Raw genomic sequence first — 26,490 nt, forward strand, 5'->3', positions numbered from 1 at the left:
CAAGAGCAGTTCAAAGCCTGCAGCGCTCCCCCCCCACGATCCAGCCAGCCTGGGCAGCCCTTCCCAAACACCAACATCCACGACAGGAATTGCTGGCAACACCTTTCTTCCCCTAACTCCTCATATTTGTTTTCAATGCTTTAATAAGCTTCCTCACATTAAAAGGGCACAGCTGCTCCCAGGAGGCCAACAAGACATGTTTGAGCAGCTCAAGCTGCCTGAGTCGCATGGAGAAATAAGATATAAATTAAAGATAACTTAATGGAGTTCACAGCAGTGAAGCTGTGCCACAATTTAACAGGAGCTTTCTGCTTCTTCTGCCCCAACCCACCACACACCACCAGTTACACAGCCACATCAATAACAACCCATACACATGTCCCTGCGTACTTTATTTCACCTTTCCTGTATTATATGCAAAGCTCTTCAAGACTTGTTTCATCAAGAGTTTACCCCTTGACTTTTGGCAATTACACAAGATTTGATACAGAACTTCAGCTAAATGTGAGTGCGTGGCATCCCCTGGGTCCATGGAGACCTGCCTACACAGGGATCAGTCCTGCAGATACGGAGGTGTCTCAGCTGAGAGAAGAGATTCCTGTCACACCGCTGTGACTGCTCACGTTTAAGTGCAGAGTGCAAGATGGAGCAGCTCACGTGTGAAGTCAAGCTCAAGAATATTCCCATTACCACCGACAAAGACTTTACAATCACTTTATTAAAAATGCACCAGCTTGGGTTTTGCCAAACTCATTTACACAGAACACACATCCCCCCCTGAGAGAAATGACAAAACTTCACCTGATGGTTTGGGTATTTCACCAGAGGGAGCTCCCCACACTTCAGTGTGACATTTGTAAGTGCCTGCTACAGGTACACACAGCTCCTGCATCCCATCTCCATCAGCTCACCGTGGCCTAACCACGCTCACCACAACTTCTGTGCTAAGAAGGTACCAAGAAACAAGGTTCTGCTTCTTGCCCAGTAAGACTCCATTCCCTGCTCGGTGCTCCCAAAAAGCCTGTATGATATAAAAGGCTTTCTGCAACTGAGAGCCACCAAACCCCTGAAGGCAGAGTGCAGGGACGCTCCCCAAAAATCAAAGGCAGTGGTCTGTGGTCAGCACATGAAGACTAAAGTACTTGTTGAGCAGCAAGCACTGTCACTGTTCACATCTACTGCCTGAGCACCAACCCTGCAAGCAGCCAAGAGGGAGCTTTGTTGCCAGCCTGCCTCCATAAACAGGACAGACTGGCTACTGTCACTATCAATCTATCCTTCCACAGCATCAGCAGCATAGACAGCCTATGATTACCTCTCCAGGCTGTCTTATTTAACAGTACTTTCTTCCTGCAAAGAAGATCTCACTCCTCCACTTTAACCAACGTGCTCTTCTGGTGTTCAGAGCTCACGTGGAAAGCCTGTAACAGCCCAGGGTAAGAGCACACCTCTGCCTCCCAGCCACTGTGCATTCAGCTTCCACACGAACAGCAGCCTGGGCAGACTGCAGCTAGTGGTGCACACAAGGACAGCTGTGCTGGACTCCAACAGCCAGCATGACTTTTCTTTCACATAAAGAAATAGTTATTAAAAAACCCCTCTTTCCTTGAGAAATACTTTGGATAAGGCCAACCCTGACACCCCAGAGCTGGTGACAGGGAAAGCGTCTATAAATTAATGTCCTGTGCTACAGATTTCACCTCATGCCAGTCTTCCCTGATGGAGATGCCCTCCATCCTTAGGCACAGAGGGATTCACCAGCTGTGGCTGGCCTCAGTCTCTTCGTAAGCTCATCACAAACCATCCAGAGCACTCCTTGCATTTTCACTCCTCAGGGAACGTAATTCCTTCCTGCAGCCAGGCTGGAGCGTTTCAGTGATGCAGAGATGACAACACACCCAGGAGCTACTACGGCCATCTCTGCTCACAGTCACTTCTTGCTTGGCTTCACAGAATGAGTCTTCCCTTCCAAGAGCTCATCACCAAGTGCCCCCATCTTCTTAGCACAGTGCTGAGGCCCAGCAGTATGACTAGGTAAAAGACTTAACCATGCTTACCATATGATCAACTCCACACGCAACGTCCACCACCTCACCGGGTACAGTCACCTGCATCAGACACACAAGAGTGCATTATTTCTTCAGCTGGGACTTTCCACCTGGTATTTCCTATTTCTCCTTCTCCTCCTGCTTAACATGCCAGCTGGTTTCACAGGGACGTGTGCCAATGAAAGTGCCACCTTGAAAACCCAGAGAAAGAAGATTCAGCACCAGACACGCTTGTGCGCTGAGCCGTCTCCCTCCACACTCCACAGAAGGACATAAGCCTTTGGAAGGACAGAACATGAGGACTCACTAGCAGATAGTGAGGAGACCGTAACCTCAGCCCATCTGTTCTGCAGCAGAAACAGCACGACCAAACAGAGTGTAATCCAGATAGCAGGAAGAGGATCTGCCCGAGGATTTGCCTCTTCTCTCATCAGCAAGGACTGGAAGAAGGCAAAAGCTCAACTCCAGCCTAAGGCAGTTTTTGCTATGATGCTAAGCAGATCCAACTCACTCACTAGAACAGTTACAGCTCTTTCATGTAAAGCTGACTTCAAGCAGAGGCTACAAAAGAAGTTAGAGCTAAGAGAGAGGAGAGGTGGCTGGTTCTAGAGCAGGACGTCACAGACAAATATCCTGGTAACTGCCCCTGCTTTGATACATTGCTGCAGTAGTGCCAAACAGGAGCTGGCTGTTCAAGGGAGCATAACCCTCAATGTCCACACTTAGGGAAACCTGGACATGCCACACTTGGTGAATTCACAAACTCCACTCAGCCACAGCAGTGTGGTTTTAGGCAAATGCTCCAGAGTTGTCTTTTTAATTCATTTTTAATAGAAGAAAGCATGCTAAAGATACACATCCACTGCAAGTTCAGACATAGGGAAGGACTCCAGGGTGGTCCCACCGACTGCCTCCCTCCTCTCCTACTCGGCCTTTATGGAGACGGGGAACATCTGTTAGGCTGAGTGCTGAACTCCAGAGCCAAAGACTCTTCTACACCCTCAGAGTCTGGCTCCCAGAGCCATCAGAGAAGGGAGTGGAACTGGAAGCATTGCAAAACAGCTATGAAAACAGTTTAGTGGCTAAGGATCTCCTACTACAGCTACATAACCCATCCACTGACCCACCACCATAGCTGCCTGACATGGGAGAGGAGCAAGGGAAGGTCATAGGTCCACTCCTATGTGGACCTTTCTGCCACTATAGTCTGACCAATGACCAAAATGTTCACCTAATTCAGATGTGTAATGCAAGCCTTTTTGGTCACAGATGACCAATACTGGTGGTTTTCTTTGCAGCCTGTACAAAAGTGTGGGTTAGTAAGGGAGGGAAGAGGCAGTAAGAGGCAGCAGGTAGAAAACTTGAGTGGGAGGCAAGAACTGTTCAGATGCAACAGAGTACCAGATGTTGCTTTGGGATCCAAAATGGATACTGAGATAGCAGACTAAAGAATTCCTGAATCTCTCCATCCCCAAGCATGCTAACACAAGGACCTCTGGAAAACAAAGCAGTTCCACAGTCACCTCGGGAGTCCACTTTTTTCAAAGTTACTCAACAAAACTACACAGCAAATGATGTTTCTTCCCCTCAAGACAACAAAGACTAGCTAAAGAATATACTCTTGACCTTAATACTTCCATTCTTACCCTCCATGGGAAATAATGGTCTTCCATTCTTCCAGTTCCCAGGCACCCTCTTAGATTCTTGCCCCATACAAACAGTTCTCCTCTGTCTATACAGGATAAAAAAGAATCAAAAGAATGAAACAGGGCAAAGTCATTAAAAAGGAAGAATTCTCTTTGAGATTCTGACAACTGTGGCTACAGTGCTTCTGGGAGTATAAAGGGCTATACATGCAGTATGAAAGCCATTAAGTTTAGTTCCAAGTACAATAAATGTACTTGTGCTTAGGGAAAACGATGCCTAATGAGCAGGACAAGCAGCAAGTTCTGGGCACAAGTCTTTGCTTCCCCCTCTTACAGCTCTTGCTTTGGAATTTTAGCTGAAGAAAGAGTGCAGCAGAAGAGATTCCAGGGAATCATTCATGGTGAAGTCAATCATTTGTGCTGGAAATTAGGCAACAACAGCTGACCCACATCAGCTCTCAGCACAGCAAATCAGGTAAGCAAGGCAGCGAAATCTGTCCCAGGCCACCTCCCAGGGACTGGTTATTCTGCTGGATAGAAGTGACCTTCTAATGACAACTGGGGAAAAGGAACTTGTGTTCAGTAGTGGGAGAGTTTTAAGCTCCTCAGCAATACATGTGGATCTCAGAAGTGTTGAGATCAGCCTCTAGCAGAGACAAACAAAACACAGTCGATAACATGAGCACAGTTTAATCAGAAGGCAGCTTTTAAAGTTTCCTCGATACCAGGGGGAGACCAGTTACAAGCACCCTGTAACCAGACTTACAGTGCCATGCATACCACAGCCCCAAGAAGGACTAAGCACGATGGCACCTGGCCTGTTTCATTGGTAAACTATTACTTTGGCCACCAAGCAATGGGTTTTCTGCGCTGCTGCCCTCTGCTGCCCACTCTCAGATGGCTCTCAGATCCAAAACTTCCTTTTAAAGCTGGTACAAAGCACAGGGTGTACATATCAACCATACCCTCTGCAGGTTAAATCCGAGGTCTTCTCACCTCAGATTGTTAACGCAATTGTTCAGAGGAGCCAAGAAACCCCGAGTCTGATTTAGACTCAGTTTTAGTTTGTTCATTTATCACATGAATTCCTGCTGCTTCGGAAGTGCAGCTGACTTAATCTCTACAAGGAAATGAAAAAAACCGTCCCAGGTTTCCTGTTTTAGAGAATTGTTTTGTTTGCTTTACAAGAATAACACTTCCTTAATTGAAGCATATGCTAGTGCAGTACCCATGTCAGAAACCATGCTGACGCCTGTAAATGTGCTGCCTGCCTCTCCTGTTGCAGTCCAGTGAGCTTCAAGTCCAAAGACAGATTCTTGGGTTTTCTCTTAACTGCGAATAACACGGTAATGGGACTTCTCCATGACAGCAGGACTAGAAACTTACTTGTAAGTGCTGCAAAATGGCTGAGTCCACAGCGAACGTGAGCAACACGGATGTCCGGATTGAAGTCTGACCAGCCAAAAAGGCTGGGTGGGATCATCTCTGGCACTGCTGTCTCTATTAGGTTTGGTCCTTTCCCAAGAATTCCATATCCCCAGACAAAAACATTTCCTTCTTCTGTATTACAATAAGAACACATTCTGTAAGAAAGTCTGTGCTTGTGAAATTCGTGCCACGACCAAGAGTTAATCAGGTCCAAAAGGATATTTTCCTCTCTCCCAGAGCAGTCTAGCACCTTTTGACTATTTCAAACTTCCAAACAATGCATTCCCATCCAAATGCCTTCAGTTTTTCCTAAGCTGTGCAAACGGATCAAGCTTCACAGGCAAAACTTTCATTGGGAAATCATGCCAACACAGTGTGGGCTGGATAAAAATACTTCAGCTTACTGACTGATGGGATAGATGTTGAGTGTTTTATTACCACCACTGTTTCCGTTGAGGCATGGCCAAACCAGCACTAGGGCAGTAGCTCTGCCTGGCATTCTGCCTTACATTGGGTGCCTGAGAAAGGCAGCAGTTGGACAGCATAAGACAGTATGTTGCTATGTCTGCTCCCTTCAAGCTAGAAACTCAAGTATCTTTGTCTTCACAACCACATCATATATATGAACATCTTCCTTGAGATGATCCTTCATGAAAGTAGTACAATCCTCTCCCTCGTTCCTTTACTTTCAAGCTGTGCTCCCTTGGCCACCAGCAATCCAAAGCAGCACTCATTAAGAAGCCTGCTGCAGAGCTTCACTGTTCTCAGAACTCTCTGCTCACCAGCTGAGTTTATTAAGATTTATTTACGTGTCAGATTTATAGAATTTGAAGGGCTCTTTTTCTCTCAAGTGCTGCCATCCTTCCTCCCTATATCCATCTTCATTACAGACGCATATGGCCCGTGTGATCAGAAAACGAGATCAGAGCCACAAGCAGCAACCATGCTCTTGTTCTAGTTTGCTCAAGTGCTCACACAGCACATACTGGAAGCAACACACTGTGGCTACTGAAAGTAACTCCCTGTGTATATTCTTACATCACAGATTTCTCAAGTCTCCCACCCTTCCTCATTAAAGACAGTATTCTTCTGTTTCCAGTAAAAAAAAACCCAGCATGCTCCATGATGCTACAATCCACTTACAACATGGGCTTGCACTAAAGAGGATGAATGTAAAAGCAAGCTCACCCGTCAGCACGACATTGCCAGTCCCTCCACACGCAGCCTCCTTTATCTTCCCAATCTTGAATGGCAAATGTCTGGGAACATTCACCTGTGTGAGGTTGCAAAAGACTTGTTACAGACAATGTAAACTGCCAACTAGATACACAATTTAAACTTGGTCTCTAGCTCCGATTAGGGGTTACATTCACTGAATTGCTGATACAGACAACCCCTATTGCCTCAATTACAGATTGAATGCAAGTCCCAACATTAAAAAAAACCTACATGAAATGCATTAAGGCTGAGAGCGAGGACAAAGTGGAAAAAGTTACCCACTGGAAAACTTAGATGGATGGCAACAAAGATGGGAACGCTTAACATCTGCTTACATCCCTGGCTCTCTGAGGCAGACCCAATGGGAAAGTCAGTACACTGGCAAGTTTTCACAAAATTGGCCAATGGCATTTTTGAACAGACTATGAAAAAATCACTTGAAGAAAGTCACTCTTATCTGGTACAGTTCAGCACTACAGAAACATACATAGCTTGACACATGTGAACAGTGACCCTGGATTTCCAGTATCCAGCTCTGCGATTCCAGAATTTGGCCTTTATCTACATTGTCCCTAGAATTCCCACTTTGACAAACATGCCATTCATCCATTTCAGACCCTCTTGACCTCCACTGAGCACCCAGCCAGGAAACTACTACACTACTTAACCTGGTCACTGTCTTCAGGCCTTACAGATCTCAGTAAGTAGCCTTACAAGAACAGGCATAGGAAACAGAGGTACCTGTCCGTTCTTAGTCTTCTGCTAAGGGTAGTTTGAGTATCAATTAATTCCTTGACTCCATTTCCTACTTTCACTGTAGGAGGAAACCATCTGCCCAGTTACCTCAGTACTACAATCCTTAGTGTCAAGTCAGCACTGTATCTTTGCCCCTCGAATTTGCTCTAAAAAACTAAGCTGTGAGACACTGGGATTTGTTGAGGACTCAGCTATAAACCTACTAAGTTTGTTCATGAAAAATCACCAACATACAAGTTGATTGGAAGGGACTTCCAAAGATCATATGGACCAGCACCGGGCTCAAAGCAGGACCACTCCAAAGTCTAGATTAGCCAGCCAAAAGCCTAAATCCTGTCCTGAAACCAATACAGGCACTCAAGCTGGATCTAAATTTGATGCAGAATCCACGGGATGGGGAAAGAACACGGGGTGCACTCTTCCTTTCTAACAGACAAACTGGGGTGAGGTGACACAAACTTTTGCACATCAATAGCTGGGAAATGTACTGCCCTAAAGCTGTACAAACATTTCAGAGAGAGTGGTTTTGTGAACATAGGTAAAATCAGCCTGCTAGTGGTGTGAGTTTATACTGATTTATACCGCTGCCTAAGGAAGCCAGAGCAGGGAGAGGTGTGTAATTCTTGAATGTGCACACAGCAGCTGAACTGAAACATGTAAAACCATGCCCTCAGGCCAACTGACCTGTGTGGTTTCTGTGACAGATGCCAACTGCAGGTATTCTGAATTTCCCCAACCAAAGACATCTCCTTCATCTGAAACAGCCAGGCAACAGTCCCCGTAGGAAGAGACCTGGATAATATTTACTCCAGCAATGTCACCACGCAGCTTAGTAGGAACACTGGTGATGTTGTAGTGTCCAAGACCTGAAAGGAAAAAGAAAAGTAGAGGGATTATGATAGAGGCATTATGAAGCATTTTTTCCAGACATACCTTTAACACCTACATAGGACCATTTTGTCATGTTAGAATCCAATCACCCTTCCTCCAAAAGAAATCTTCCTGTCCATCTGTTTAACTACCAGTTTGAAAGGACAAGAAGCCACAAACACCAGTTCTACTAGCCTCTCTAGAGTACAAAACACCTTTACACAATCACACCTGGAAAAGAGTCTCCTCCCTCATCTGCATGGACCAAAGTGTTTGAGAGAGCAGTAACCAAGCCAGGCAGACATCACAACAGAGGTGAAGATTCACAAACTGGCTGTATCCTGCCTTCTGCAAGGAAAGCCATGATTAACAGCACACTGCAATCGGACAACAGGTGAAGTGGCAAAAGAGGCTGGGAAGGAAACACACTACATGGCAAAGGGCTGCTTGGAAAAGAGGACAGAAAGGGCTGCCAGAGGACAGAAACAAGAATGGCCTACAGTATGTCTACACAAGACAACCACGGGAAGCACCCAGATTCAGAAGCAGCAGAAGGAGTGGTAGAAAGGATTGTGAGGAAGTTCTTTGACAGAAGCCACCAGAAAAAGGGCATGGCCAAAGATCCTATGCTAAGACAGCAGCAGCTGCCAAAACCTTCTGTCAGTTCAAAGGAAGCAAGAAACAAAACAGACCCTGAAATAAGAATTGGGAAGGCAAAGCCTGCCCAGAACAAGGGAGCTAACCTTCCCATACCACTTCCACATCCCCTCACAAGCGTGCTTAGATTGCCAGCGTGGCATCCTAAAGCTCTTCTAAAAATTAACTGGTTTGTCTCAGTTTGGTTACACAAGAGTATTCAGACCATCTGCACACAGCTGGAAACATCCCAGCCCTTTTCTGCCCATACATGCATGACAAATATACATCAGAAGCTCTGAATTAGGGACAGCTTGTTATGTTCATCAACCCACTGAAATGCAAGCTGAACTGAGGTCCTACCTGTTTGTCCATCAGCTCCCCATCCACATGCATAGACTGTACCTTTCTTGGTTCTAAACAGGCTGTGGTCCTGCCCACATACAACCTGCACACAAGCAGAAAGTCAGAGCTGGTCAGTGAAGTTCATGTGTTGAGAATGGATTTAATAAAGCATTACTGGCAAACCAGCTGAGCAATGAACCTCTACAGTGCCCATTATCTCAGATTTTGACTGTTCTCTCCCTATTGAAAGCTCTACAGGCAGGGAAGGCACGATACAGAATTTTCCTTGTGGAAAATACTGCTGCAGTTGATTTGTTCTGAGATCCAAGGCAAGGCCTGGTTAACAGAAAGTTCAATTCAGCAACAAAGAGTAAGTAAGAGATGTCCCTTCCCAGAGTGCTACCACGTGGTTCCAATGCCAGCTACAAACTGCTATTGATTCCTTGCCATGTAAGCGCTCTAGGAACACATCTGTTCTCAAACTGACATTTATGTTGAACTAGCAACCATGCCTGCCACAGGCTTAACAGGAACTAAAATCAAGACCTTCAAAAGCAGACCTTAGAAATCAGCCAAAGATTAAAGATATTTAATCCACAAGTTAAGAGAGTGGCGGCATCAGAACAACCTCCCTGCCACACAGGTACTACCTAGGAGTTGAGCAAATGCAGCCCAGGATATCATTTCCTTCTCTACAGCAAGGGCACGCTGCTGGCTCACAGTCAACCTGGTGTCCACTGAGACCCCCAGGACCTTTTCTGCTGAGCCAGTCAACCCCCAGCATGCAGTGCTGTCTGGGGCTTTTCCTCCCCAGGTACAGGAATCTGCCCTTCCCCTTGCTGAACTTCACCATCAGCCCATTTCTCTAGCCTCTGGACAGCAGCACCACCCTCTGGTCTATCAGCCACTTCTCCCTGTTTTGTCATTTACAAACTTGCTGTGGGTACACTCTGCTCCATCATCCAGATCATCAGTGAAAATGTTAAACAGAATTGGACGCAGCACTGACCCCTGGGAATACAGCTCTACTCACTGGCATTCAACTAGTCCCCATGCCAATGATCAGCACCCTCTGAGCATGGCTGTTCAGCCAGTTTTCAATCCACCTTCAGAATTCAGATGATCCTCTTACCTGGACAACTCTGCTGTCAAAGTCCTTCAGCTGATGAATTACATGGCTTTCACTGAACCACCGAGAAGACAAAAGGCAACACAGAGGATTTCAGAGGACTGCAACCAAAAAACATGAAGGTAGACCTGCCTTTACTGAAAGCCCCTTTGCTATTACACAAAGAGATTCTTTCACATGTTCTTTTCTATATTCAAAGAGCAGTTCCACTACAAAACTACTGCACAAAGAAGAAAAGTAATTTTGTGTTCTCTTATTTCAGAAGAACTGTCACTTTTAAAATATAAACTCTCATGGGAATTAGGGGTGGGAGCAATCCTCAAATTCCCTAGTCTAGAATGAACACAGACACTTGATAATACTGCAGCACCTATATAAATACTATACCTCACTAGAGACTCACCAGATATCCCAGAGCACAGTGTAGTGTTAACATCCATGTCATTCTTTCACAAAAGCATGACTTCTGCTGTTTTGAACAATCTAATGACTAACTTCCAGTATCAAGGTGAAAAAAAGCTAGCAAAATCACAGTTGTTTTCTTTAACTCCACAGGAAAACTCTTGTGGATCACAGAGAGAGCAACAAGCAAGACCTCTTCTAGGCCCTGCCAGGGAATCGGTGACTTTCAACATATTCCCACTATCCACTTCCATCAATACTATCTGAGAGAGCATTTTGAGAATACACTTTGGTGTGGCCCACAAAAACCCTGTAAAGGCAAAGCACTGCAGATTTAAGTGTAGTTACAGCAAAGAGATTAAACAAAAGGATGTCTCTCTCATCATTAACTGGCATTTCTAACACCTTCAGATTTTGCAGGAGGCTAAAGGGAGAAAGACTGACTACTAACACCAATTACCATGAGCAGTTTATGAAGGCTGAGCTTTCTCACTATGCCCTGTGAAATCTGTCACATGCTGACATCTTTCTGCCTTTCCTGAATGTAGTCAGAAGGGTGCTAGAGCCCAGCCTGGATTTAAAGCCAGGCTGTTTACATGATGCCTGCAGCATAAAAGCCTATCCTTGGAATACTTAAAACAGGATCCTTACACTACCAGACTTTTCCCAACTCCAGGCTTTTCTGTAGGGTTGTTTTCATGCAATTATGTTTTTTAAGATTAAGGAAGTTCAGTCTCACCTGTACGTTTCATCTTCAACAACCTTCCGGCCACACTGTCCATAAGAATTATTCCCCATGGTGAAAACTGAAAAACAATAATAAAATGCACTGGTTTTATTACTGTTCCCCTGAAAGCCTCTTTTCAGGTACACAAAATATTTTCGTGTGGTCCTCAGTATGAAAGGTAGAATACAGTGCTGTAAAAATTGGCATTGGCTTTCTTCAAACCAAGTCCACTTAAATTCAAGTGACTGAATCCATTTTTGTCAACAATATCCCAACAATATTACTGCAGGCACCTGGAGCCCATTGGCTGTTTTTAGTAACATCCTGCTGTTGCCAAGGAGACTCGGAAATAGATCATCACTCCCACAGGAGCTTTAAATCAACCCACGAACCAGCTCACCCACTGAGAAGCAGCACTGGATCACTAGGCATAGCACTGAAGCCACCTCACCAGAGAATTCCCAGAGATGTGGAAAGCCACTTCTCAAACAGGATCTTCTGTGTAAAGGCCTGTTAATGAATTGCTTTTGTAAGTGTAGCACTCTGGGGCTTCAAGGTGAAAGTAACACAGGAGTATTGGTATAGTCATCCAAAACTGCATTCAAAACCATGTTTGTCTTGTTCAGCCAGACAGGCTACACTTGAACAAGGCCCAAGGCTACATAAACAATCCATATTTTGCAACACTTGTAGTGAAAAAGCTTCCAACACATTTATAGCTTGAGCCAAGCAGAGCTCAATGCAGTTATCAGCTCAGGGCTCTCCCTCCCAGCAACAATCCCACAAAGGCCAATAGCAACCTGCATTCCATTTCCAGTGTGAACAGGCTGCCTGGGGCGTAGTTCTGAGAGACAGAGACAATCTTTCTCAGAGCTTTTAATAAAAGCACAGTGCTGGTGACAATGGACACCTGACAAGCAATGCTATACCTCCTTCACTATCCGTCAGGATCAGGGAATGGGCTCTCCCACAGGACACCTGTAAGACTCGAGTCTGCTGCGGCTTCTCCAGTGGTAATGGAACTGGAGAGGGTTCCAAGATGTATTCATAGCCCTTAGCTTAAGGAAGAGAGAGAAATTTTACAAGTCAGTAGCTTCCACAAAGCAAATTCATCATTCATTTGCCCATCCTGTTGTACATACACACACTCGCTTCCATTTTGCTCCAAAAGCAGATATATTTTAGAAAGCCAAGATACTAACCTAAGTAAAAGGCTGACTGGGATTCTTCGGGGGGGGGGGGGGAGAAGTTAAAAGCCATAGGGATGGTTGAAGCCAATAATCACTGGTTGAAGTCAAAAATCCACATCTACAGGGTAGATGTCATCAAGGTTTCAGGTGGCCAGAACTCAGAAACAGAGGCTTTCAGCCACATGTTTACCCACTCTGGTAAATAAGGCTGGATTATGGCTTAACACCATGCACGAACTCAGCACTCTGTGCAACCAGGAATACTGCAATCAAGGTACAACAGCAGCAATCACTAAGGTGAACAAAAAATATCTTAGGGCTTCATATTTAAACAACTGTGGATTAAATGCCCTTTCAGAAAAAAGGAATGCAGGAAACATTAGCTAGCCTGGCTCCCCAGGGGGTAAAAGATCCAGCATTTACAAAAGAAAACGACAGGCTGTACTAGAAAAAAGATTTAGTAACGTGAAGAATACGTAATCAGCTATGGTCAACTGGGAAACAAAGGAAAAAAGGAAGAACAGCAAAACATTAACCAGTACTAGGGAAAAGGTTAAGGGGAGACAAAAAGCTTTGATATCAAAGCTACTGTAACAACTGAAACAAAACCCAGGAGCACCCAAAGCCGTATTCTGCTCACATGCAGCAGTGCTTTAACTAGTTCCCATTTAAAAAATACCCAGAAAATCTAGATAACCTTTTACAGCAAGACACTACTTGATGTGACAGGCATCATAACTGGCTGTTTGCCAATGGTGGGAGCCTGGCATGCAATATAGCAGGAACTGAAACACGACGTTTGTGTCTGTCTAGAGACATGGGAGTTACAATGCAAAAAACCTTTTCTTCTCTCACTGTTCCTTCCAGCAGAGCACCACAAGCTGCTGGGATCTGTGGTAATCATCACTGAAATCAGAGGGGTTCTGGAGAAAAGAGGCAATGAAGTAACTAAGGAAGAGGAGGGCAAGAGCAAATTATGAACAGTTTAGCTTAGAAACAGCTGCAGTTAGAGCATGAAATGAAATAACTCAGAAGGCTGCATACTCCCTTGGAAACAAAGGATCTACAGGGACACCGTGCTGGGACTAGTAGGTACCAAAGTAAGCTTGTAAAACTGAGTAATGAACTCAGCTTTACAACAGGAAGCTCATGTCTGGGAAGTTAAGTAGCAATCCCACTGATCTGCACTGCACTGTCAGCAGATCCTACCACACACTGAACACTCTCTTCTTTAGAAGTGCTTGAACTGCAAAATTATTTAACCTATTTCTGGATTCTCTGGCAAAAACAATCAGCGGGTTAGATGAAAAACAAGTCAATTACAAGATACCCCTGAGACTTCAGCACATGCAGAACTAAGAGCTGAAGCAAGTCAGAGACAGCCATTCTATTGGAGAAGTCAGTGGTTTTCCTATCTGTCTTAGGTGGAAGATGGCCATGTTCTCCACTGAAATTATCATCTTAAATGCGTTCGAGAGTCTGGTATGAGACAGAGTGACTGAATAACACGTTTCTCTTTCAAAATGCAATTTGGTATTAAAATAAAAAACCTCTACAGGCTCACAAAAAACTCCACTGGCTGTACAGAAAGATCTCTGTGGGAAAGCAAATTAGTTTATAGGTGCAAAAGCATCTTGCCAAAACTCTTTTATTAACTAGTCCACTACAGTGTCTACTACCAAATTAGAGAGGTTCAAAGCAACACCTTAACCACACACACCCCCTTCTGCAGAATAAACTGTGATATTTTAGTTATATCCAGGCAAAAATGTAAGCACAGTGCACAGAACAGATGCATACTGTGACCAATTACAAGGCATACAAAAACACAGCTAAGTTCCCAAAAATACCCCCTTAAAAACAACCAAACAAAAGCACAGCCCTGCACTCTGCATCAAAGCCTCCTGGACATTTTTCATGCTTTCTAGTGTGAAGTTTCTCACATCAGATGTATCCTGTAGTGCTGCCCTCCAAGTCTATAAAACACTTCAATCCTTACTTCGGTCTCTTCTGCTCCTCTGGAATCCAAGCTGGGAGTCCTTGTTCAGCCCCATTCCCCACACCTTGGTGATGTCTGTGGTACGAGAGGACAGCAGAGTGAATCCATAACCGCAGGCAGCAGAGGAGATCTTCAAGAACAAACACAGACCACACCATTCATTTACAAACTGGAGCTTAGAAGAACAAGTTTCACCCTACGCTACTGGGCCATCAGCATTCAGCCTTCCTTAAGCTGTATCCAAACACAGCCCAGACTCACAGTACGCACGGTCTTTACAAAACTGACTGGAAACACCCCTCAGTGATACGTAAAATAGTGTAAACTCAAGTCCAACATTACTGCTTTAGTTTTATTTTCGTGTGCATACATACACAGAATCATCAGGGTTGGAAGGGGGCTCTGGAGATCATCTGGTCCAACCCCCCTGCTAAGACAGGGCCAACGAGAGCAGGTTACATAGCACTGCATTATTTAGGACCCATTCAAACACAACAGGAAGCGCTACTTGCTGGCGAGCAGCAGCGCATAAAACAAACCAAAGAAAATTATGAAAATAACATTCCCATTTTAGTCCTTTTGCCAAAGAAAAGCCCAGTATAAAAGCTCTGACTCTCCTGAACTGGACAACAGTGTAGCAGCTGAAACGCGCAGGCAAAGTAACAACGCGATTTGCAACCCAAGGTTCCAATTTCGTGGAGGTGAGAGTACATAAAAGCCACTGAAAATGACCCCCCCTTTCTCTAATAAACGTTGTTCACACTCTTGCTCTTTCACGCCTTCGACAAAAGAATACCGATTTCTTTTCCGAACTCTGTGCTACCGCAGTTACACCAACAACCACCCCGACCAGTGCCTCTGCAGCCATGAAATAAATGAATCACGGCAAGGCCTGCACATCCCGCTCCGGAACGCCTTTCCCTGCCGACAGACGCCGCCTGCCCAGGCGGGCTGGCACGGCCGGAGGAGCCGGCCCCGCGCACACCTTCTCCTCCGTCTCCAGCCGGTAGGGAGTGGCCTGGATCCGCCGCGGCTTCTTCCAGCCCGCGTCCGGCTTTACGAAGCTGGGGATGCCCAGGGCGCCCGAGTAGCAGAAGCCCCACACGAACACGCGGTCTTTCCGCTTGGCCGCCTTCCCCGCGTACTGGAACACCGGGGCGGCCTCCTCGGCCTCCCTCAGCTGGCGGGTGCTCTGCGGGGCCGCCGGCTTGGCCAGGCCCCGGCTGGGGGCGGGCAGGGGCCGCGCTCCCCTCAGCGTGCCCCACAGCGAGCCCCACATCGCGCTCCCTCAGGCCGCCATCTTGTCGACCTCTCACCCGCGCCTCCGCTCTGCGCCGGCGCCCACTCACCGCCCCCTATACGCATGCGCCCAGCGGCGGGGCTGCGGCGCTTTCTTAAAGGGGCTACGCCACCCGGGAGCGTCCGACACGGACCCACACCTGGACCTAGATCGAATCCCAGACCCACACCTGGACCTAGATCGAATCCCAGACCCACACCTGGACCTAGATCTAATCCCAGACCCACACCTGGACCTAGATCGAATCCCAGACCCACACCTGGACCTAGATCGAATCCCAGACCCACACCTGGACCTAGATCTAATCCCAGACCCACACCTGGACCTAGATCGAATCCCAGACCCACACCTGGACCCAGCCCCAATTCCAAACCTACGCCTGGTGCCAAAGTACTAGGGTTAAGAGTGACCAGGTGAGCAATCACACGGGTCTGTGTTGTACACCATGGAATGTGTCTAACCACGACGAGCATCATGGACAGCCGCCGGGCAGCACAGGCTGTATTTTGCCTTGCTGATTAGACAGAGACATGTGCATGAATTAGAACGAAAGTTCAGACAGGAGTGAATCCTTGACTAACCCTGCGTAATTCTAATACCAAAGTACACACCCCTTTGAGACTAATTAGAGGACCTCCCTAATTGTTTTAAACATGAAGCATATGAAAATATGTCATCATGGGTGGTAAAGGAAACTGTTACTTGCCAATCGGTTACACCTTGCTAGTATAAATGGCAAACGAGTTGAAACAAGGGTGCTCTGGCTGTGGCGGAGGCTGAGCACCTGAATCTGCAGAATTGAAATAAAACCAAGTAATTTGACTCCTTGTCTTGATTTGCTTATTGGAGAATCCTCATTTTAGGGACAACACACCCAGGCCCAAATCCAAACCCAGACCCAAACCTAGTCTCATACTGAGAACTAGACCCAATCCTAGCCCTAGACCCTAACCTGGACCTAGGTGCAGTTCCAGACCCGGACTCAGACATAATTTTAAACCAAGACCAAAACCCAAACCTACACCGATGTCCAGACCCAGACTCCATCACAAACCCAGATGCAGACCCAAACCTGCCTGGCATGGCAGCGGCAGGGCTGGCTTGGTGGCACACAAACACAGCCCTCACACCATGCTCCCTGTTGAGCAGCAGCCCTGTTCCAGAGGCACTGGCACTGTGATGGCCACTGGCCTCCTGACATGGTGGAGGCTACCACTGCCACACCTGTGCTGCTATTTCGGGGTCCACCTTGTTTCATCGCTCCTACCTGCACATCCCAGCCTTCACTTTCCATAAGAGGGAGTGAAGCAGCCACTTTCCAGGAGGAAGCTGCCATCCTTTTGCTTCCCCAGCCAAATTTCCTCCCTGATATCATCTTTAGCAAAAGACCCTTGCCCAATCCTCTCGGCATCTCCCTGGTACCTGCACTGACCAGCTGTGCCAACATGTCTATAAAGTGTCTCTCCTTTATTGGTGAAAAACGCAAAATCATCCAAAATACAAATGGGGGGTAAAAGGGGGCCTAGTGGCAAGGCTCTGGGGGCCTCAGCTCCCCTGGAGCTGCTGCAGCAGGACCCTGCCCATGGTGTCCTTAGGACATCTTGGGCTCATCATGACGGTGGATGGAGATCTTTCTCCGGGTGCTCTCGGTGCAGCGGTTCAGGATGAGGTCTTTGCTGGGACGGGGAGGAACAGCAGGTTGAGCCCTGGGCTTGTTCTCCTCTGGCTCGTTTTTCTCAACTGTGGGTAAAGCAGATGTACAGGTGGGTCAGAGCTCTCCACCACCCAACACCTTCATGTCAACGTTCAAAAGCTCCCTATGTAATGGCCACCAAAGCTCCAGCCTCTCCTCCTGTCTCACGTGCATGTGATGGTCTTTCTGGAGGTCAGGGTGGTGGGATGAGCCCACCAGTGCCCAGCTGGGAGCTTTGCCCAGTTGGAAGCCCAGCCCTAGGTCTGCGCAAGGAGCTGCTCTCCCTTGGGAAAGCTGTGGGGATTACAGATCTAAAGCAACAACAGCAACCTCCTTCGTGCATCACTTCCCTCTAGGTGCTTTGCTGGCAGCTAACGTACATGATAATGGTAGTGGTAACGGCAGCACAGGTGAGGTTAGGTGGACAAAGGAAAGGTCCTAAATGTGGGCTGACCTCCCACCAGGACCCTATTCTGCTCCTTCTCTGTCAGAACTATAACCAGAGGTAAGAAACCTCACTGAAAAGAAACACCGCCCTGCACATGCTTTCCCCATAGGAAAAGGGTGGACAGACAAGTTGTGGCCTTCATGTGCTGTCCTACTCCAGCAACCAGCACTGGAAGGTACAGGCCATGCCTGCAGGACTTTAGCCCATGGCCAGGGCAAAGGCCCTGTTGAGACTCACTGATGACATTGGCTTTGTTCTGGAAATTCTCCTTCATGTTCCTCCTGCTCTGGATGTACTTTCTGCTGTTCCTCCTGTAGGTTTCCTGGCTGATCTGCTTCCGTCTCTGCTTGTGGATGCTCTTTGCGTTCCGGATGGTAGATCTGCAGGGAGTTAGAAACAACACTTTCAGTTTTCATGTCAGCAGGCTCACACTGTGCACTTCCTTGCCGAGCATTTCTCCCCACACACTTCCTCCTCTGCCTCACCCAAACCACAACATCTGCTGTTTGGTTTTGACCAGTGGAAAGCAGTGAGTGGAAGCCAATACTTGGGGGCAGCTGTAGGGGAGACGTGATGTACAGCATGTTAGGAGGTAGCTGGAGTGGTGCTTTGGAAGCAGATACTGAAGGGTGAAGCCTGAGCACAAGTCTGGAAAGTAATGATGGGAATGACAAGGTAGATTGGGCGCAAGGCTGGAAGGATGAGACGGACGTGAGGTTTATCCAAGAAAGCCTTGGAAGTGATATATAACTGATGAATAGATCTACACTGCTGCTTCTGTACTGGCTGAAACACTGAGATCCCTGGTGTGGGGTTTGGCTTGGCTCCCTGACACCCAAGGATTGGTTCCTGGGCCATAAGAACAGCATGTGAGATATGTGTCAGCGTGCACCTGGATGTGCAGTGTTGAACCCACAGCAGAGGAACTGCTGAGAGAAGTGAAAGGCTGAGCAGCAGTCCCCAGGCAGGCAGAGGGAGGCCACCACTTTGCCTTCGCTACCAGGGTATGAGCAAGGTGGCTTCTGATACCCATCCCATGGCATTGTCCTCCTGCTCTGCTTAGGGCAATGTGCACCCTCCCTGCTCTGAGCACATACCCCATTTCACAGCAAAGCTCTTATCCACAGCAGCAGGTCACCACCTTTGCAACAGGGCTCAGCCTGGCTGCTGTCACCAGAGCCATAGGGACAGGGTTCAACCCTTGGGGGCAGGTCACTGTCCTTGACACAGGCTACCACCCTACCTTAAGGGCTTCAGTAAGCATCACTGCACTCAGATAGGTGGATTTGGGCCATTTCACACTGTTTCACACTCAATCCGTGCTCCAGCAGAGCTAGATTTGGAAGGATTCTATAGCATGTTTTCTCATAGGGAAGAAAAGATAGCAGCAAGGTCTGCCCTTCCCAGCAGTTCTCTTTGCATCAGAATTAATGAGTTATTACTGCTCTTTATCTTTTTTTTTAAATCAAAATAAAATCCCTTCCATTAGCTCAAATCCTCCCATCAGATTAGGCCATTTGGCAGCTCTGATTAGTCAAATCTCTCCTCGCTTCTCAAAGATTCAGTGGATGCACTTAGGAAATAAGAAAAAGGCCAATCTGAAAATTAAACTTGATTAGCCCATAAAAGAAACTTTGCAGAAGGACAAGGAGAAATACGCCTGGCTGGAGGACCTGTTGGAGCAAGGAGCGTACAGCCCTACATCAGGAATGCTGGCGTGCCTCTCTGCCTGTGGAAGTTGGAGAGCACAGAGCTATTTTTGCTCCAGGGGGTTGCCCCCTGGTCGGTGTGTGCCCTGCTCACATCTCTGCCAGGCAGTTCCTTATTGCCAAGGAAGCAAGGGACACCACAAACCCCTGTCTGGTTTAACTTCAGCCCACTCAAAAAGAGCTTTAGTCCTCCCTGCCCACTCACCCCCCCCGAGCTTCTCCTACCTCCGTGGAGGAGCGCTCCGGTTCCTCAGCTCACTCTTCACAGAGGTGTTCACCTCCCCAGCTTTCTGCAGGTACATGGAGGGGTAATAACCCATGGTTTCATCCTTCCTGCAGAGCAACACAAAGCAACGGCACTTGCAGTCATGGCTCTGCACCTATCACCTCCTCATGCCCCCAGCTGCTGCTGGATGGGTTATTTCTCCTGCTGCTTGCAGCGAGGAGGGCTTTGACTGTCCCTGCACCTTGTGTGCCCATGGCTCTCCCTGAAAGTGTGGCTTGAGTCCCAGAAACAAGTAGGTAGCAGGAAGAGCAATGGCTCACAGCTTTCAGGGTCTCACCAGCTCATACTGTCTCCCCTGGGGGATTCTCTGGGCTCTCAAAGCATCACTCAGGGCCTCCTGCCAGACACCCTGCTGCTGCGTGCTCAAGAAATGCTCCCTGGTCCCTTGGCCCATTACGCCGTCCAGCCCAGCACATCTGCAAACACCAGGAGATCCTCCTGGTGCCATGTGCCTATGCACAAGCTGGTAAAGGAGGATCCCCAGGGTTTGCAGCCACACCGTGTCCTGCTGTGAATGCACAGCCTGTGGCTCTCCAGAGCACAAAAGCAGCTGGGATTCCCCTTGGGAAACCCCGAGTTGTGCAGGGCAGGCTGGAATCGAAGCTGAGGTTTTGTAAAGGAAGATGTGCTGCAATACTTAGAGTAAAATAACAAGGGCTTTTTCTACCTGCCTCCTTCTTGGACATTTCAGAAGCCCCCAGCAGAGGAAGCACCAGCTGCAACATTTAACACCTGGCAAAGGCACAGGCTATCAGAAGCAGCCCTGCAAAAGGAAGTGCTGGGCAGCGCACCCACAGCCCCGATGTGAAGGACTGCTGCCTCATCCCTTCCCTCTGCCTGGATCCCTGGTTCGCCTGATTTGTTCTTGGCATCTCTCACCTGATGACCCACCAGCCATCAAGGAGCTTGTGGATGACTTCGATGGCATCACCCTCCTTGAGGGTCAGCTCATCCTCCTCCATGGCTGTGTAGCTTTTGTGGACAACGTACGGCTCACCTGCACACAAAATCGGGTCAGCAGGTTGTGTGCTACCTCCCGAAGGGTGGGGCTCAGCCTCTCCAGCACTTAGGAGAGGAAGCACCAGAGCATCTACCACACGTTTTAGGCAAGACCAAGGTCTCCAAGTGTGGATTCAGACTTCCTCCAGCCTTGACAGAGCCTGCAGCTCATCCCAGCCCTCCCAGTCCCTCTCCAGGAGAAAGCTGGTGAATGCAAGCAGTGGAAGCACATCTATCTCTGCTGAAGAGCATGTTTCTAATTCAGGCGATTAAATGAGGAAGAGGGAAGTGCTGTGCTAATAGAGTCTGCTGCAGTGTTTTGAAAACCACAGAGACAAAGCTGGGAGAGCGACCAGCATGAGGCGGCAGCATCTTCCCCCTGCTCTGTGCTGTCATGGAAGGGCTGATGAGGACAGTGCAGGAGCCAAGCACTGGGAAAAGCCTGCACCTAGGTCCTAGGCTCAGGTGCTACACAGTGCTCCTTTGCTAACCCAGCAACACAGCATTCATCCAGCTAGCCCAGGATGGCCACTGGACGAAGCTCTGCATCTGTGATCAGCCAAAACAAGCATCTGATGTTGAGCGGCAGGTCATGGGAAGCTCCTGAGGTTGACACTGAGGCACCAAAGCCATCAGATTTATCCCTCCTGGCAGCTCCTATAGCGACATCTCCCTGCCCGGCATTCCTGCTCCATGTGAACTGCCCAGCTGGGGCTATCGAATAACCCACTCCAGCTGGGAGCTGGGGGAGGTTCTGCTCTGCTGCACACCCTGGTTACCAAAACATTTCACCTGCGTAGTTGGGCTCCTGCTCTTCAGACTCATCAGGCCCATCCATCGGCTCCAGATAGGATGCTGGCACCCAGCCCCGTTTATTCTTCAACTGGCAAAACCACCAGCCTGCAAGGAAAGCAGCCATGGGCAAGAGCAGAGGGTGCTTGGGGACACCAGCACCAGGGTACAGGCATCCACGTGGCCTGCGGCGGAAGGGACGGCGCCAGGGCTGGTCTCTGTTTACATGGTGCAACCAGGGAGCTTGGCCAGTTCATCCCGCTTCCTCCTGGGCAGGAAACCAGGCTGAGGCATGTGAGAAGGTTGCCAGGATTGCCCCTCACCCTCTCTGGCCAAAACTAACTGTCATGTGGCTCCATCTGAATGTGAAACATGTCCCAAGGGGGCGGGAAGTGCCGAGGTTACATTTGCTCTGAGCCTCTTCTCTCCACCAGGAGACCCTGCTACAACCACCTACCCTTTAACCCACGCGCTGGCGTAACTGACTTGAGTTTGGAGACAAGATACATGGGCAGTCCCCATCCCTGCTGAAACAGTGGCCAGGATGCGCCTGGCGCTCAGGGGTCTCTGGAGGGATGGACACATACCGCTCTCGCTCTTCTCCACGACATCCACCATGTCCCCAGCTTCTAGAGCCATCTCAGTTTTAGAGCTTTTCTCATAGTCAGCAATAGCTCGGTACGTCTGCAGGACAATGGGGCCCGTGATGTCTGTATGGGAGAAGTGAGAAATGTTCCCCACTTTGAGCATGCCAAAAGCAGCCCCAGGGTGGCCCAAAGTGCTCTCCCAGCCTCTTCTGGTCCTAAACCAACTGAATCCCAGGACAGGGACTTCCCTTGCGGCTGTGGTTTCAGCTCTGGCGCAGAGACCGTGTTCTTGGCCAGAGCCATGGATGGCTGCCCGTCTCCCTGCCAGGCTTTGTTGCTGCTGAGACAGCCGCTTGCACCCCTCCGAGGCCTCTTACCTGTGGAGTTTTTCTTGGCATCCTTCGGCAGGAGGAAGACCTCAGGCTTCCTGATCCTAGATGGGTCAGAGCAAAGGCAGCTCAGTGCCAACCACCCCTCACTGCTGGCAATAGGCTGGGAACACAGGATTTTCCCCCCAGATGGCAGGCAGCTGGACTCACTGGCTGTCTGTGACAGGGTTCATGTCATCATGACGGACCTTGAAGAAGTTGACCACGTGCAGGCAGCGGGAGATCTTGTGAGGCAGGTTGACCAGCGCGTAGCAGTACTCGGCCAGCGTGCCCTGCCTGTTCTGGGTAGAGCGCTGGCCATCAAACCACTTTGGGGCTGGGGGAGAGGGAAAAAGACTCAGAAAAATCAGACAGAGTGCCCTGTTTTGATTACTTGCTCAAGCAGGCTTCTCTGAGTCATTAATTTAGCCCTGAAAACAAGTGGATTTGGCCCCAAGGGTACTGCATGGCTGCATGGTGCCCATAAGGTGAAGCTCTGTAGGAGCATGGCTCCATCTCCTCCTTTGCTGCTCCAGCCTTGGCAAGCACAAGGGAGACATGCCCAGTGCCCAAAAACCTGGGGAGAAGCAGCTATTCTCATGATCCTCCCTGCTTCCTTTTTAAGGAGGAAATTAAATAAAGGGGGAATTTTGCTGACCTGTACCTTGCCTGGGGACAAACCATCAGCTCTTTTCATCAGTTCATTTCCTGTCATCAAAGACATATTGCATTGCTTCCTCTTACAACATATGTGTTGCCATAAGGGCACTAAAACCAAATCCACTGATAGTGTCACTGAAGCAGTGCTCAGCTCAGGCTCGCCAAAGCCAAACCCTTTGCATCATCAAGGAGGCTCCCACAGCCAGTGCTGTGGATGTGCCTCCAGGGTGCCCAGCCACTGGGGAGGAAGGACAGGATCTGCAGGGCTGGTAAGTCTCGGGTTAAACTGCTGTTGCTGCTGCTCAGACCTTTCTGGGGCTTTGGTTTCTTTCAAGCCCAGTGGGCAGGAACACAAATGGTACCAAGCACCTGCACTGGAGGGAGCCAGCAGAGCTCGGCCCACTGGGGAATTTCCCAGTCAACTGCAATTTCTGTTCCACCCCCAGCCTCAGCGCCTGTCCCTCACCTGGCAAGTGCGGGATGATCCGTTTCTCCGTATTGATGTCCCCGGATTCAATAGGGAACATCTCCTTCAGTGCTTTCTGTGGAGCAGACCCAGGTACGCCTGTGAGGGTGGCACCAGGAGACCCTTCTGGAACAACCCCTTCCTCATGCTCACCCCCCTGCTACCAGAACGTGCTGGCTGGACCCAGGACATTGGGAGAAATTTTCCTGGGGAGCACAGAGATGATGGCTCCTCCTTACTAGGAGCAAAGGACATTGAAGCACTAGCACCTATGTGCTTCTTCCAAGCCAGGTTTAGTTTGGGGCAATTTCAACTTGAATTCACTCTCTTTTTCCACAGCCTGAGCCTTGGAGCTCTGGACCGAGGGCTGGGGCCCACCTTGGGACAACTTACGTGGAACTCGTATATCTCAGTAAACCTGCGGTAGACAAGCTTTTCAGAGAGGTCGTTCCACTTCACCAGGAATATGTAGACCTGAGGGGCAAAGCATAGAAGCTGCAGCTCTGCAGGCTGAAGCCCTATGGGTGCTTCCATTTCAAATAAACTGTTTTTCTCCCACCGCCCCAGTACGAGTAGCTCTGCCCAGGTAGCCAGTGAGCTGGGCACTAGGGAAGTTCAGCAGGGACAAAAAGGGGGGCTGAAACATGCAGACAAGTGGGAATCAAAGAGGGTAAAGCCCTTTCCAAGCCTGCAAAGTAACCAATGGATTGAAAAGGAGGTGCCTCAAAACTTGTGTGTTAAAGACATTTTAGCCTTTGCCTCCATCCAGCTCACACCATCAGCCATGATCCAACACCCCCCCGCCCAAAAAAAAAAAAAGAAAAAAGAAAACAAAGGCTGCTTTTAGGCCTTTGGTCATGTTTATCTAAAGAGGTTTGCTGTCCAGACTCTATTTACACATCCAGTCCTCACTACTCAGCTTGTCAGAAGGTCGTCGCATACTCACATAATGCTGGCTGGGGAAGAACCTTTTCTCGTAGCCCAGCAGCTCGATGTGCCGGATGAAGGCATCCCCCATGGCAGCTCCGAGCCGCGACGTCCCGCTCCGCCCGCCCTGCTCGTGCCTCCCCGGCCGTCCTCTCCTCCCGTCTGCCTTCGCCCAGCTCCGCTCCGCCGTTAAAGCCCCCGCGAAAGCAGAACTCCGGCTGCAGTCGCAGCGCTAACTGCTAACACTCCCTTCCCCGCTCCCTCCCGGGCACCGCCCGGCCGTCGCACGGACACCGCCTCCCTCCGCTCCGGCACCCCCGAGGGCACCCGCCCGCCCGGGATCCGCCTGTGACGGGGCCGTGGTGCGGGTGCAGCGCGGGGGCACCTCTTCGAGATCGGCGCTACCGCGATGAAGTCCTGGGGTGGCTCAGCTCAGCGTGACCGACGGCAGGCACTGCCGGGCAGGGCGCGGGGCTGATATACAGGGGGAGGCTCGTAGAGGGACCGGAGTGGGGACACGGCTGTGGCGGGGGCAGTCCCGTGTGAGAGCGGCTGTGGACTCGGGAAGCTTGTATGGGCCCCGGCCGGGAGGAGAGGGAAGATGCTAGGGCCCGCGTGGAGCCTGCCAGCGGCAGCCCCCCGGGGCTGTGCGGTGCCCCTGACCTGCTATGGCCGTGATGCGTGTGTCTCAACAGCTCCCGGGCTCCACCGCTTCAGCCCTGAGCAGCATCGCTTGCTCCTCCTTGCTGCCAACTGTTGCGCTGTGACCAAAACTCCGGCTAAAAGAACTCGGTAAGACCCGATGTGGTGTTTTAGCAAGGGGGCTTTACCAGCACCCAGGAGCTGCGGTGCTCTCTCCCCTGGTGCCGTTCACTGGGAGAGGGGCAGAGGCAGCTGGAGCCAGAGGTCACCCCAGAGTTGCCCCCCCCCGCCCGTGGGGTCCCCACCACCCCCAGGAGGGCTTCGCTGCCAGCTCTTTTACTCTGAGCCCTGTGATTGTGGGTGTTGGGTGCAGTCTGGATTACTGAAAAAAACACAAACATTGAAACGTTCCTTAATGAAATCACACTTTGGTTTTATATTTGAGCCGTTACAGCATCTCCTTCCTTCTAAATTGCGATGTACACGGCTGTGACTAAACCTGTTCTGTTTGGTTTTCTGTTCTTCCCCCAGGAGGACGACAGCAGAGATGCCAAGTGGCCTTTTGCACCACCGGGGCAAAACGTCAGCGGCTATGATATTTGTTGAAAATTTTTATTGTTCTGCATTCGTTCTGCACTTGTTCTAATATTCTTGCTGTACTGTTGTTTTGTTCTTACACTGTAGTTTTGTTGTTTTATTGTAGTATTTTTGTTGTTACACTGTTGTGTTGTTGTTATAACAATAGTAAACTAGTGTTTTTATCCGAACTTTGCTATCATTTTAGTATTTTTTTACTGTCAATATGGAGTTCGAGAGCTGATTTGTGTTTTGGCTTCTGAATGCAGGACCTGAGGCTTGAGAGCTGGAGACCTTCCAGTGGCTATCAGATGGACACGCTGTGGTTTGTATTGAGTCAGGGTTTCCCGTGGGGAGTCTCCAGCCCAGCCCAGCCCAGAGGCAGGCAGCAGGGAGCCCTTGGGGATGCTCTGGAGGCACCTCTGAGATGAGAGGACAGTGAAGAACCAGGGCAAGGTCGGCTGCCCCATCACAAAGTGTCCCCCTCTGACTGCAGATGCTTCCCATGGTGCTGCAGCACCCGGTTTGCAGAGGGTCAAGGACAGACAAATGCCTTGGCAACAGCAACCAGAGGAGTCTACGCGCTCGAGCGGAGGTGGATGGGCTGAACAAAGCACCTGTGGTGCTCCTTTCAGTCACCTGC

At 49.1% G+C, this 26,490-nt stretch overlaps 2 protein-coding genes across 3 annotated transcripts; both read right to left on the reverse strand.

Annotated features, from left to right (window-relative positions):
• Positions 1 to 361: 361 nt before the first annotated feature.
• RCC1L (RCC1 like) lies at positions 362 to 15,686 on the reverse strand. 2 transcript variants are annotated; one of them, XM_061470348.1, is made up of 11 exons: positions 15,380 to 15,686; positions 14,395 to 14,524; positions 12,135 to 12,263; positions 11,218 to 11,284; positions 10,080 to 10,131; positions 8,966 to 9,050; positions 7,781 to 7,962; positions 6,311 to 6,395; positions 5,081 to 5,254; positions 3,695 to 3,780; positions 362 to 2,108 (listed from the first exon to the last, which is right to left on the reverse strand). In XM_061470348.1, the coding sequence occupies exons 1-11, from the start codon at positions 15,671 to 15,673 to the stop codon at positions 2,031 to 2,033; spliced, it is 1,362 nt and encodes a 453-aa protein (XP_061326332.1). In that variant the 5' UTR covers positions 15,674 to 15,686; the 3' UTR covers positions 362 to 2,030. The 2 variants fall into 2 exon arrangements, with proteins under 2 accessions (XP_061326332.1, XP_061326333.1); XM_061470349.1 differs by lacking the exon at positions 12,135 to 12,263.
• A 1,460-nt stretch (positions 15,687 to 17,146) lies between these two features.
• Positions 17,147 to 24,961, reverse strand: NCF1 (neutrophil cytosolic factor 1). The gene is made up of 11 exons (XM_061470351.1): positions 24,649 to 24,961; positions 24,096 to 24,176; positions 23,703 to 23,778; positions 22,748 to 22,913; positions 22,586 to 22,641; positions 22,209 to 22,331; positions 21,622 to 21,729; positions 20,710 to 20,827; positions 19,770 to 19,877; positions 18,073 to 18,215; positions 17,147 to 17,434 (listed from the first exon to the last, which is right to left on the reverse strand). The coding sequence occupies exons 1-11, from the start codon at positions 24,718 to 24,720 to the stop codon at positions 17,286 to 17,288; spliced, it is 1,200 nt and encodes a 399-aa protein (XP_061326335.1). The 5' UTR covers positions 24,721 to 24,961; the 3' UTR covers positions 17,147 to 17,285.
• Between the last annotated feature and the right edge of the window lie 1,529 nt (positions 24,962 to 26,490).

The sequence above is a fragment of the Pezoporus flaviventris genome, unplaced genomic scaffold (assembly GCF_033815535.1).
Source record: "Pezoporus flaviventris isolate CSIRO_AGI_PZ_B2104156 unplaced genomic scaffold, CSIRO_AGI_Pfla_v1 ptg000063l, whole genome shotgun sequence".
In the NCBI taxonomy this organism is placed as follows: Eukaryota; Metazoa; Chordata; class Aves; order Psittaciformes; family Psittacidae; genus Pezoporus; species Pezoporus flaviventris.

Bases quoted from the DNA above. Each gene is read 5' to 3' on its own strand.
- RCC1L (XM_061470348.1), bottom strand. From the start codon at position 15,673: ATGTGGGGCTCGCTGTGGGGCACGCTGAGGGGAGCGCGGCCCCTGCCC. The intron at 3,781-5,080 runs GTAAGTTTCTAG...TATCCTGTATAG, and splicing joins CCATTTTGCAGCACTTACAA to ACAGAGGAGAACTGTTTGTA. The intron at 2,109-3,694 runs GTAAGAATGGAA...TGTCTGATGCAG, and splicing joins ACCATTATTTCCCATGGAGG to GTGACTGTACCCGGTGAGGT.
- NCF1 (XM_061470351.1), bottom strand. From the start codon at position 24,720: ATGGGGGATGCCTTCATCCGGCACATCGAGCTGCTGGGCTACGAGAAA. The intron at 24,177-24,648 runs GTGAGTATGCGA...TTTGCCCCTCAG, and splicing joins TCTTCCCCAGCCAGCATTAT to GTCTACATATTCCTGGTGAA. The intron at 17,435-18,072 runs GTGAGTCTCAAC...CTTTACCCACAG, and splicing joins GAACAAAGCCAATGTCATCA to TTGAGAAAAACGAGCCAGAG.